Source organism: Fomitopsis serialis (genome assembly GCF_022376445.1).
Source record: "Fomitopsis serialis strain Sig1Antser10 chromosome Unknown B0H18scaffold_2, whole genome shotgun sequence".
NCBI classification, from domain to species: domain Eukaryota; kingdom Fungi; phylum Basidiomycota; class Agaricomycetes; order Polyporales; family Fomitopsidaceae; genus Fomitopsis; species Fomitopsis serialis.
The window spans coordinates 381,495-393,179 of record NW_025954962.1 but is presented as its reverse complement, the minus strand read 5'-3'; the positions used below and the strand labels follow the sequence as shown (position 1 = coordinate 393,179).

General features: G+C 55.1%; 4 protein-coding genes across 4 annotated transcripts; 2 read left to right on the top strand and 2 right to left on the bottom strand.

The window, feature by feature from the left end:
• Positions 1-237: 237 nt before the first annotated feature.
• Positions 238-1,970, bottom strand: B0H18DRAFT_1081408 (acetyl-CoA synthetase-like protein; the record flags this gene model as incomplete). The annotated part of the gene is made up of 5 exons (XM_048031390.1): positions 238-891; positions 933-1,212; positions 1,269-1,639; positions 1,666-1,690; positions 1,744-1,970. The coding sequence occupies 5 exons, from the start codon at positions 1,968-1,970 to the stop codon at positions 238-240; spliced, it is 1,557 nt and encodes a 518-aa protein (XP_047900232.1).
• A 2,273-nt stretch (positions 1,971-4,243) lies between these two features.
• Positions 4,244-4,846, top strand: B0H18DRAFT_969293 (uncharacterized protein; the record flags this gene model as incomplete). Its single annotated transcript, XM_048043587.1, has 3 exons — positions 4,244-4,417; positions 4,468-4,742; positions 4,809-4,846. 2 exons carry the CDS (start codon positions 4,244-4,246, stop codon positions 4,504-4,506), a joined length of 213 nt encoding a protein of 70 aa, XP_047900231.1. The 3' UTR covers positions 4,507-4,742; positions 4,809-4,846.
• Positions 4,847-6,026: 1,180 nt separating this feature from the next.
• On the top strand, positions 6,027-8,596 carry B0H18DRAFT_969284 (beta-lactamase/transpeptidase-like protein). The gene is made up of 8 exons (XM_048043586.1): positions 6,027-6,709; positions 6,739-6,877; positions 6,933-7,434; positions 7,500-7,749; positions 7,823-8,044; positions 8,068-8,191; positions 8,246-8,267; positions 8,291-8,596. The coding sequence occupies exons 1-8, from the start codon at positions 6,430-6,432 to the stop codon at positions 8,456-8,458; spliced, it is 1,707 nt and encodes a 568-aa protein (XP_047900230.1). The 5' UTR covers positions 6,027-6,429; the 3' UTR covers positions 8,459-8,596.
• B0H18DRAFT_969283 (uncharacterized protein) lies at positions 8,597-10,356 on the bottom strand. The gene is made up of 5 exons (XM_048043585.1): positions 10,081-10,356; positions 9,776-10,017; positions 9,708-9,749; positions 9,127-9,645; positions 8,597-9,100 (listed from the first exon to the last, which is right to left on the bottom strand). Exons 1-5 carry the CDS (start codon positions 10,219-10,221, stop codon positions 8,731-8,733), a joined length of 1,314 nt encoding a protein of 437 aa, XP_047900229.1. The 5' UTR covers positions 10,222-10,356; the 3' UTR covers positions 8,597-8,730.
• Between the last annotated feature and the right edge of the window lie 1,329 nt (positions 10,357-11,685).

Sequence of the window (11,685 nt, the reverse complement as noted above, 5' to 3'; positions counted from 1 at the left end):
TTATTGTCACTGAGGGCGTAGTGAATGTCTGATCAGGTCCGCAATGCGCATTTCATTGCTGCACCTACTGTACAGGGGATATCAAGACTCGACATGCGTCCAGAGAGAATAAATACGGTATGTTCTGTTATATGGTGTAGGACACGGGATGCGCAATATTACTAATACACCATTAGTATTGTATCGAGACGATTCTGTGGGAACAAACATCGCCGGTGAGAGGGCTTCATGCGTACTTCAGGCCTTGCTGTTAGTACCGTACACGCGATCTAGTTCTATCTTGAACTTCTCTTCGACCGCACGCCTACGGATGTTACCCTTGGTTGCGGTCCTCGGCAAGGTGCCCTTCGGAACGACTACGACGAACTTCGGGTCGACGATCCGTTCGTGCATGTACCGTCTGGAATGGAAATGCCGCGTCCGACGGATAATGTCCTTCCTCAGCTTCTCGCCCTCGATTTCGCCCTTTGGCTCAACAAACAAGGCGGGCGACGGTTTCCCGTAACCCACCACCACGCACTCCGCAACGAGGTCACCACATGTAGCGCGGACGTTGTCTTCGATCGCGCGCGTGTCGCATCGGAGGGAATTTTCGCTCTTGATCCAATCGTCATCACGACCGCGGAAGAGGTAGCTCCCTGGAGCAACCTCGCTGAAAAGGTCCCCCGTGTGGAAATGCCCATCTTTTTGGCGAAGCGAAGGATGGGGGCAGTCGCCGGAGTCGGAAAGGATGACAAGCTCGAGGAGGACGGTGTTGGCGTTATAGTGCGTCGCCTCATCTCCGGCGGAAGATGAAGTGATAGGGACGAAGGCATATTTCGTGCCTTCGATGGGGCGTAGGAAGAGGGAATTGCTGCCCTGACCGCCCGCGGATATCAACATGGCCCCACACTCCGTGTTCCCGAAGAGGTTCCTGAGACGCAGGCCATGACGCGTGCCCATTCCTCGTCTTCTTGCGGGAGTGCTAGGCCAGCGAATAAGACCTCGTCAAGGCCTTTCAGAAGGGTGAGAACATTGGGGTCATGGCGAGAATTCCGGAGGTGTATAGAGAGGAATGTAGCGAACTGCATCAGGCGGTTCAATCCACACTGACGAACCATTTGGACTAGCTCGTCCGAGGAAAATGCGATTTGTGTAGGCTGTATCGTGCAGGTACCGTGCTGGAGTGCACTGATCAACGTGAGTGTCTGACCGATGTGACACATGCTGCCCCTAATGTCAACGGTGGTTAGATCATGCATGGGGTCAACCACTACTGACGAACTCACATGCTGACGATAACGTCTTGCCGTCCGGGTCGACACGGTACACCGATCGTGTTTGCCTTTGCCACGATAGTGTCCAGCCATCCGTACGTACATGTGACCAGCTTTGGCGACCCAGAAGTTGACCCAGACGTGTGGAAGACCATGGCTATGTCGTCACGACTCTCCGGTGCGATGACCGCCGCTAGTGACACCTGAACGTCTGGGGCAGAGAAGATGTCGACGGCGGTGAGGGTTGTCACGTAGCAACCGTGTACTATTGACGCGTATGAGACATCATAGATGAGAGCCTTCGCGCCAGCGCGATGCATGAGCTCGAAGATAATTTCCGGGCTTGGAAGACGCAATGAGAAGAGCTGCGGATGAATCCGGCTCTGGCGATGCCGTAAATGTGTAGGACGTCCATGTAAGTCATTCCGCCCAGCCTACATCTCATGTCAGGTTGACCGTCAACCTTGTTCAAAGGGAAGTGTCTCACCAGAGACCAACTACGGAGCGTTGTGAGATATTCTCCTTGGCTAGTATGGATTTCCAGTAACGGGCCGACCTCTCCACGTCGAGGAGGAAGTCGCGGTATGTGACATCGTCCCACTGGTGCTGCGCTTGGCCGTTGCTGCTGACAGTCTTAGGGATTTTGAAAACAACGGAGTCGGCATATAAAGCTGCGCTCCACTTGAGGACTGTGAGGTGTGTTCTGAGAGGCATGCGATTGTCGTATCGAGTAGACTGCTGAGAGAATTATTGCAGGATGACTCGCAGTGAGAACTCGTTTATAAGCCCATGCGATGTGGCATTGCCTTGGGCATAATGGATCATGTGTGATAGAAATGCCGGTGGTACTCTATCAGTGACTACGGTCCCGCATGGTAGTCAAGAACCGAGCAATTCATCATGGAGGACGACATCAAGGAGACAGCTTGAGGATAGCACACGTACGTGACTGCTGTACCTACAGCGCATCCCCGTTGTTACTGACCAGTCTTCGCCCGAGTACAGACATCGAATACGTCTCAAGTCTGTGTCCGCGCTGTAAACGTGCTGTCCCTCAGTGATCCCGCTGCGCGGGTGTCACGCTCGAAGTCCGGCGAGCGGATCTACTTCACCGTACGCTGTATTCGCAGCAAGGAAGCCATGGCAGTTCGTTGCTCATGCGTGTACCGTGTTAAGCCTGATCTAAACGCGGGCATCACCGTAGTTGAGCTCAATGCCAAGTGCAGACCAGTGCTCATCGTTCCCTCGACCTTCGAGATCAGCACAACAGTGGCTGGACGAGGAGTCATCCCCCCTTCTGATCCACTTCTCGGATAGGATCAGGTATGGGAATGGTACAGCAGACGAGCGGGTACTGACGCGAAGAGCAAGGTATGTAGACATTCATATCCGTGGATTATGCTAACTCAATGAGTATAACTTCCAGTCAACGACAGAGGGCTCTGTATCAGCACAATGAAAACTGCCAAGGTCGTAGCTGTGTGTACGGCATTTTGACAGTCGTACCCCACGGCAATGTCACACGAACTACCTCAGTACAGCTCGTGGCGATTCATACTTGAGCTCACGCGGATGCATCGGCAACAATCCGGTCGGAGAAGTCAAGGAAGGTTCACTGAAGGCCACTCGTTCGGGCCTATTGAGTATCAAAACCACTGGTCACAGCGCTCACATCTTTCAAAGCCTTTCGAATCTTGCGACCACCCCGGGGACGGGTCGGTCATGCCTCGGATCCGTGCTGGTCTGTCCAGTATGCTTCGCGCTGGCTGTACCGAGAGGAAGCATCCTTCATACCACCTCTGCTTCACCGACGGAGCCGGCGGCCCATACTACGATGCCAGAGGTGAATGCAGTGGCGCTGTGCTTAAAATCACACAGCAGCGTGGTCAGGACCGTTGAAACGTCTGAACATGATACTGACTCGTCACATCATTGTTGTTCTGAAAGAACCCGTGCGGCGCTCACGCCACAAGGGAAACACCGCATTATGTCGCTCTTGAGATCTGATTCGGAGTACCGGCCAAGAGATTCGGAACAATTCATGGCATCGACGTCCCACTGTAAGGTTATGACATCTATGTTGATGGCCTCAGTTGAATATTGAAGTGCATGCGTCATGTCTAGTCTAGATTGAGCGTGGCTCGATTGACGGTACGGTAGTCCGTTGTAAAGACGTCAATGCTGAGATAAATTTATAGCAAGTGAAGCTCAAATATAGTGCCACTCAAGGACGCGACGACTTGTCTGTTCATACGTGCTCGTCATCCACAACATCGTTCCGCGGCAAGTAGCAAGTAGCAAGTACTACCGGCAGTGAATGCAATGGTATCTCAATTGCGACGCAGTGCAACTCAGAGGACACCGCTGGGCGTGCTTACGTCTGTTAGATTATGGACGTTGCACATGTAAACAGCCAGTAAGACAACAGAGTGCACATAATCTTTAATGAGCTTTAAATCATTCTCATGTCTGCATGCCCAGATCCAGATTGATTAAGCGCTCGGCGGGCAGTGCCATCGAAGGGCAGCGAGCCGACGCATAGGACTTTCAGGTATCAAGATCTCACCAACGACGACAGTGAGAATAAGAATATACAATACATCCAGCTATCACGAAGTCAACCACGCAATAGTGCCTCAGTCGAGCTCATCCACCTCCATACGAGTCCACAAGTCATCGTACCCACGCGCCCAGAGGTTCTCGTCGTAATCACGCTCGATGGGTTGATTGACCACTCGTCGCATCAGTTCGTCTTCCAGAGCTCGGATGAGTAGCTCACGACGCCGGTAGTGGTCCAACCATTTCGGTCTCTCGACGCCAGCAGCTTTCACTGGTTTGGGATGGTGAAGCTGTGGTGCGCTAGACATTCCCGGACTGGGAGGGATTACAGGGGGGATGACGGGGCATGGACGGGGGAATGAGGAATGTGGGGGGAATGACGGGAGCATGAACGGGGGAATGGGGGATGACGGGGGGATGACGGGAGCATGGACGGGGGAATGAGGAATGACGGGAGGATTAACTGGATGACGGGGCGGGCGCAACGCAGGGGCAACTGGGAGCGGGCGGGGCCTTGCCGGAGTAGCTGGGAGAGGGCGGGGCCTTGCCGGAATAGCTGGGAGCGGGCGATGCTTTGCCGGAATGTAAGGACTGTTGTTTGGGTTATGACCTGCTGTCCAAAATTTGATACAAGCTAGTATAAGAGAACCAGTCAGTGCTCACCGCCACGAGCGAACAGTTCCTCCTCTAGAGCACGCACGAATACCTCGTTTAAATCATTACGGCGGTCAATTATTGGGTTACTGGAGCATTTGTCAGTGCTGTGCAGTCTCAGTCTAGCCTGTGGAGATCAACCTGGTATACGCGCTGATCGGCAGGGCGAGGGCAGCACCCAAGCAGAGCACCACAGAGAAGAGCATGGATGTGGATCCGTTCAAGAAGGCGGAGAATCTTTATCGTGTGGTGAGCGGGACACAAGTAAGTAGACTAGTGAGGATTCAATGTTAGCCCTGCATTAATGCCGGTCATGGAACAATACATGATGACACTCACTGGCCAGCACCTATGATGAGCTCGAAGAAGAAGAAGAAAGAGCTACAGACACAACACATGTCCATGCCCTCTTATATCACGAAGTGACGAAGCCGGTGTCCTTATTGTTGTCCAGAGTTCTCTGTATGATCACTGAGGCGCGGTCACAACGACTTGGGCGGGCGCGGTCACTGCCCTTCCACCCCTCGGACTCCCGACATGCCCGGAGCGGCGATGCGCGACAACGGCCAGGAGACTCGATAAGACCTAGAGTGTGTAACATCTACATAGGGCTCCGCCCTCAGTGGCAATAAAGGTAATAAACAACAAATGCCCGGAACGGCCGCTCCTCGCCCTCAGCCAAACGTGCGTGCTTAAGCTTCACTCACCTGCTAGTGCGTTGTTCTGACTGCTACATGTTGTAATGCTCGACTCACCTTGCCTTCGCAGATAGCCCTTGTCTCTTCGCACGTAACAGAAGTTCGACACACTCCACCTGTGCGTACTTTCGCGCTCGAGGTCTAGCAACATGGAATTAGTTGAACTTGAAACTATGAAGACAGCAAGTACTCATCATCTGCAGTACTGTTGTACATCACTGAATCATCGCCGAGCGGATCTTCCATCAATAACAGCATCTCCGAGTCGGAGGTCTGAGGAAGTAGACTCGGAGAACAGGTTCACAGATCCTGTGTATAACACGTAACAGGGAGTGTACATATGTCTGGATTCGAGCGGCGGAGGCTAGCCACGTAGACTGCCTCGCTACAAGACTGCCAGAGTTGGTACGTACCACGCACCTTTCGCAGACTTGGTGAGTAAGCCGAGCTACGGTAATTTGATGGTCTCACTCGTCCACACGGATCCACATATGCTGTCACATCATGGCGCCGATGAACTAAACGGATTGCGACGGACACAGCGGTTTTGATTTACAGCACGCTGTGCGGACCGTGCGGTAACAGCGATTCCAACAAGGCAAAGCCGCCAGTGTGATTGACTGCTGGAAAGTCTACCAGGCATGTGCGGCATGCCGCGAAATCCGTCTGGATGCTAGATGGCAACAGAACGCAGTAGCGACCGGGGAACATCGTGGAGGACCTTGCAAGCAGTACAGAGGTTTATATGAGCTATCAACGACTGTCTTCAACACAGTGAGGAGGGCTTCGGAGGCGTCGTAATGGCGAGAACAAGGACGAGTGCATGAGCTTGCCAGTTATGGGCAAGAATTGTGACCTTGACTGAGAGTCACGGTCGTCGGGTCGACGCGTGCCGACGCGCGTTTCACGGTCAATGTGCCATGTGATCGCGCCGTGGTCGTCCTCAGCTCGACGCTCGAGAGTCGACGCACAACTTGAACACGCTTCCCACGAAACACTATTCGTGTACGCATTGGCGGCTGCTCGCAATGGCAGAACTTGTCTCGCTCTACTCAGTCTACGGGCACTCCTTTGGGTGTATATGTACTCCCGGCAACCGGAAGACAAGCTGAGAGTCAACTTCGGGAGGCACTGGCACTAAACCATCCGCGGAGAGCCGGGATCATATCGCTGAGACACTCACTCGGCGACGATCTAGGGCTGCGCCTATCCGAGACGCATTTATAACAGGAGAACACGTCTCGTTTGCGTCAACCGTAGCGATGTTTGGCGTCCAAGCCTTGTCTACAACAGTCTCCGCCCTCGCCGCAACGTTCGTGCAGTATGGACGGCACTGGACAGCAGAAGTCGCGTTCAAGACGACACCCGCATCGCTGAATTGCTACCCTTTCCTGCCCGACCTGTTCCAAGAGTCGCCACCATCGGCTTCTCACCCGTTGATGCAAGAGGCTGCGGCGAAAGTGGATGCGTATCTGCGCGACCGCTTTCAGTCAGGCGGAGGCGACATAGAGAGCATTTCTGTCGCCGTAGTGACATCGCAAGGTGCGATTTACGAGAACAACCTAGGGAAGCTAGGAATAACGGCTCGGACGCCGACCGCGAGTCATCGCCGCTCACCAGCAGCCATGCGATGTACCGAATGGCGAGCGTGTCGAAGTTGTTTGAGGCTGTTGAGGCACACGTCCTCAAGCAGAGAGGTGCTCTGTCGTGGTGAGCATCAGTAAGGTAGATGTTGAGTTGGATCATACTCACCGAACCCCATTAGGGACGATCCGGTATCGAAGTACCTACCCGACTTCGCGTATCGGCTGGATGGGTATTCGCCTGACAATGCAGGACCATTTCTGGAGGAAGAGCCAATTACTCTCCGCCACCTTGCCACCCATATGTCTGGACTGGGTCATGATTGGCCTCCCGGTGACGTCTCCCAATGGCCCTCATCAGTAGACGGAGCCGGTGCCCCTCCAACAAACGGGCTGCCCTTTCCTACCATCGACGCTGTTTTGGACTCCGTGGCTATCAATCGTTTGGTGTATCCCCCAGGCCTCTATCCATCATATTCCAATGCTGCGACGGGCGTATTGGGACCTGCGCTCGTCGCTGCAAACCGTCTTGCTTCGAGTGATCCCAGCGGGGAGCCCACCCAATATGCTGATATCGTGAAGCGCGATGTGTTTGATCCTATGGCTCTAAATGGTAGCCATTTCTTGGCGACTGAGGAAAATAAACATCTACTGGTCGTACCTTCGTTTGAAACTTCTATCGTCGTAAGCACCAAGCAATACCGGTCATTGCACTGTCCAGTCTATGACCCTGCTCATGATATCCCCAGGACTTCGACTTCTTGGATGCTATGAACGCCGCAGGGGGGCAATGGTGCTCGCTCTCCGACGCGATTACCTTCACATCGACGCTTCTCAACCCTCGCCATCCCAAGAGTGTCCTCACGCCATATTCGATGCGCAACTGGCTTCACGCTACGCACTCCTTCGAAGAGGACGACTGGACAGAATTGGGACTCATCTGGGAAATAATCAAGGCGATGGACTCAAATCACAGGTTGCGCAGGATCTACTGGAAACGTGAGTGTTTGGGCTCCTTGTGACGTCAACTCGTAAGGCTAACCGGTCACCATTCGGGCTCGCAGTGGGAGAGTTGTAAACTACCACAGCGCCATCGCCATACACCCCGGCACGTCTTACGGCGTCGTGGTCTTCATGGCCGGGGCATACATGGACGCTGCCCAGATCACCTACCACATCTTCGAGATCGTACAGCCGTACGTTGACCGCGCACTCGCGGAGCTCGCAACAGCCATGTACGTCGGTCATTGGAGAAGCTCGGACGGGGACAGCTCTGCAACGATCACGGTTGACCGTGGGACGCTCTTCGTGGAGGAGCTTGTGCTAACGGGACCAATGCGATGGATACGTTCAACGCATTCAACGGGCCCCCGGAGGTCGTTCAGGGTAAGCGCAAGAAACGGTTCGCCCTGCGTCCGACCGGTCGGCGGGACGAATTGCGGTGCGTCTCGCCCGGCATGGTTCCTGAAACCTTGTCTGACTTGAACAAACGCAGCTTGGACACAGGAACGCCGCCCGTGAACGGCCTGAAACACATGAGCTGTTATGCGTATTGGGTCGGGATGACGACTGGGGAATGCATCACGGTGCCCCTACCAATCTCGTCTACTTCACAGGCAGCACGGAAGGGTGGGAGCAGGGACGAATGGAGCAGCGCACTCTGCATGTGCCGGCTATGGGCGACCTTCAGATGCGTAGGTCTGACTAGCGAGGGGGGTTGAGTAAGTACTTACGTTGGTCTACGCCGGCCCTGACATGAGTTGACAGTTTCTGGCTGGTATAGGTCTGAAGGGCTCATGTACACATAGTTACGTCGCATTGAATGTTAGGCACAGGAGGACAAGTGGTTCCTGTTGTACAAGACATGCATATGGGTATCACTGCGGCCTCCGTGCTTCTATACTCTCCTTAAGTTACAGGCTGACATATATACTCCATAAAGACAAGTCCCAATGATCTAAAAAGGGGTATACGAATAGCTCATGCCTCCACGGGGGTTTGGTCGGCCTGTGGCGGTGACGGCTTCTCAATGTCGCTGTCAGTGGCACTCGTCGAAAGAGCGGGACCCGACGTCGGTCCGTTCTCGCCGGCGCTACGAAGGTCGCGGAGGAAGTCCTGCAGCTCGCGAACAGCTTTCGCGCACTCCTGCGGGAGTGCGGCGACGGCGGCGGAGGACTTAGTGTCGAGCGCAAACGGGCCGTACAGCCCGTCTGCGAGATCGCTCACGGTCTTCACAGTGATTTCCGTGAGATGCTTGTAGAGCGCCTGCTCGCCGCGCTCCGCCCGCAGACTGAGGAAGTCGCACAGCGCGGAGCAGATGTCGAGCACGTCGTCTTCGTAGCACTGCACGCTCAGCTGCTCGATGGGGAGTCGGACAGCGTGCTCAGCGTATCGACGACGTTCTCCACGGGGAAGAGGGGCGTGAGGTGGATCTTCCGGAGACGCTTGAGCGGCGTCTCGCTGTGCTGCGCGTACTGGAACGTCTGCGGCGTGAGGGCGGTGTTGAGCGCGAACTCGTCGACGGTATGGCCGACATTGCCCATGATGCGCTCGGTGCACTCTCGGTTGAAGTCCGGTGATGCGTGGTAGCAGCTGCCGAGGTCGAGCACCTCGAGCGCACATGCAACGGGCATCGACGACCACTGTGGGTCGCCAAGGTGGGTGTCGCGGATACGGAGCCTCCTCAGGGTGGGCAGGCAGAGCAGAGAGGGCAGGCGGAGCTCTGACCCAAGGAGAGGGTGGTCGGGGATGTCCTCATCCCCCGCTACCACCGGAACGAAGGGGTACACGCCGACAAGTTCGGGTGCATGCAGGGCGGACCGCGTGATTCGGTCGAGTGACAGTTGCGAGAGGCTGGGCAGAGACGCTGCGATGGCCACGACGAGGCGTTCGCTCCTAGAGACAAATTGAGATGAGTTCTCCGCGCTCTTCGCAACAGAAAGGGCAATCCGACTGACAATGGTGCCCGCTGCTCATCTCCGCAATGATTGATGGTGAGGCTGGTGAGGGATCCAGGTGCCGGAACACAGGTATGATTGTGCGGTGCAGCGAAGCTGCCAGGTCGAGCGTCAGCTGTTCCACCTGGGAACAGTGAGCAAGCAGCTCAGCCACTGCGTCCGTAACGGGATGGCCATCGACAGGCAGGGCAACCAACTGCTCAACACTGTTCGTCGTGCATATATGGAGTCGGCGAATGTACTGGTTGTGCGATTTGGGAACAGAGGACAGATAGATGCGCAGTGCCTCGTAGTCGGGTATTTTGACGTGCTGTGCAGCATACGGGTATCAGCGCGCTGCGATGATGAGTGGCAGGAGCACGGGCGCACATACCCGGAAAATAGATGGCACAGTAAACGAGTAGGCCTCCCTGTTGACTAGGGAGAGGCATTTGACGTCTTGGAAATCAAGGAGATCGACAACAGACAATTTCATTTCTACCGGGAGGGTGTTCCATGTCGTGGTCGAGGCCATCGGTGAGATGCAGTTGGTGTGGGGGATTTGGGTAATGCTGGACGACGAAGGACATGCAGGATGGAGGAGAAGGAGGCAGGTAGGCGGGCTGTTATGTATGTGCACCACCCCGACGACCTCGGCTCGGAGAAGGCGTTTCTGATGCGGGTGTAGCCTCCGAGATCGCGGAGAAGCGCGTCTCGCTCGTCCAGCGTCTCCCGCCTCAACTTGCGCCACTCCTCCTTGCGTCCTGCTCCGATGTCCCGGGCTCGCGACAAATCCGCGCTACCCAGCACGGCTCCTGTTCGCATCTAACAATGCCAGAACTCACCTCATTTGTTCTCACTGGACATCTCGCGAGAATCATCAACTTTGCATCCGACGCTGTGTTGTTACTTTCCGGTCTGCGCCGGAATATGGTTCAGAACCATATGTCGTTGAAACATGTACAACTTCTGCATCGTTCTAAAGCCTCGCCGGATCTTCCTTAGGGCTCCACACCGAATAGTAGGCCCACGGTCGAGCGCCTCGGGACATGTCAATGAGGCTCGCTCAGGCCCAGGACCGACTCCCTCCATACATTCATGTGTCGCACAGATCCCAGTTTTGGTTCCGTGAAGAATTAATGGGATGCGCACTATGTGGCGGTACGTCACGCGTCAACCTGGAGTAAGTATCGTCCAGGTCCACGTCGTACACGCTGAAGGCATGTTCTAGACAGTGGCCATGATTGAGCTCGAGCCGCGCCACATACGCTCTCAGACTTGCCTAGCTTCAGACACCCGCCCAACGCAATACACATAGCGCTCTTGCGTCAAAAATGCTGGTGGCGGCACTGAAGGACTCTCGTAACGAACTCCTCTCCGACGCAGTGCGTCTCGTGATAACTCCGGGTTCATTGGCAGATCTCCAGGCCTACTGTCGAGCCGAGTATGCAATCCCCTCGTGAACACAAGTTCGAATGCATCTGTGGCTCTCCCGGCGATCGCGGTCAGGAAGAAGCTGACCTCGGGTGTTCTTGTTTGCATGCAGTGCATCTGTCCTGTTGCCCCGCAGTTGCATCATGACCGAGGCCCATGACGGGTCGGAAATCTTCGCTATGTAAGTACCACTCACATGTCCTCTCCGATGAGTCTCATTCATTCCGATCATAGCAGTGCGCAGCATGCGCGGGCAAGCATGGCCTCCAGCGTTCGCGGACGGTCTCGTGGAGGAGCGGCTTACGAGACGCAGCTGGGTGCATGACAGTGTCCGCCCATCTGTCAACGACTAGGCGTGCATGGCCTCCACAACGTGCTCGCATCCGATCGACCAGCGATTCCGCGTCGACAACGGTCGATTATGATCGGAACAATCAAAAACATCAAGTTGACCAGTTGCCGGTCTGACAGCGAGCGCCAGATATCAGGACGCAATGAACCCACCAGCTGCTCGTCCGACGTCGGAGCGGGCGGGCTTCCCGTCAGTTCATGCGAAACGTATACG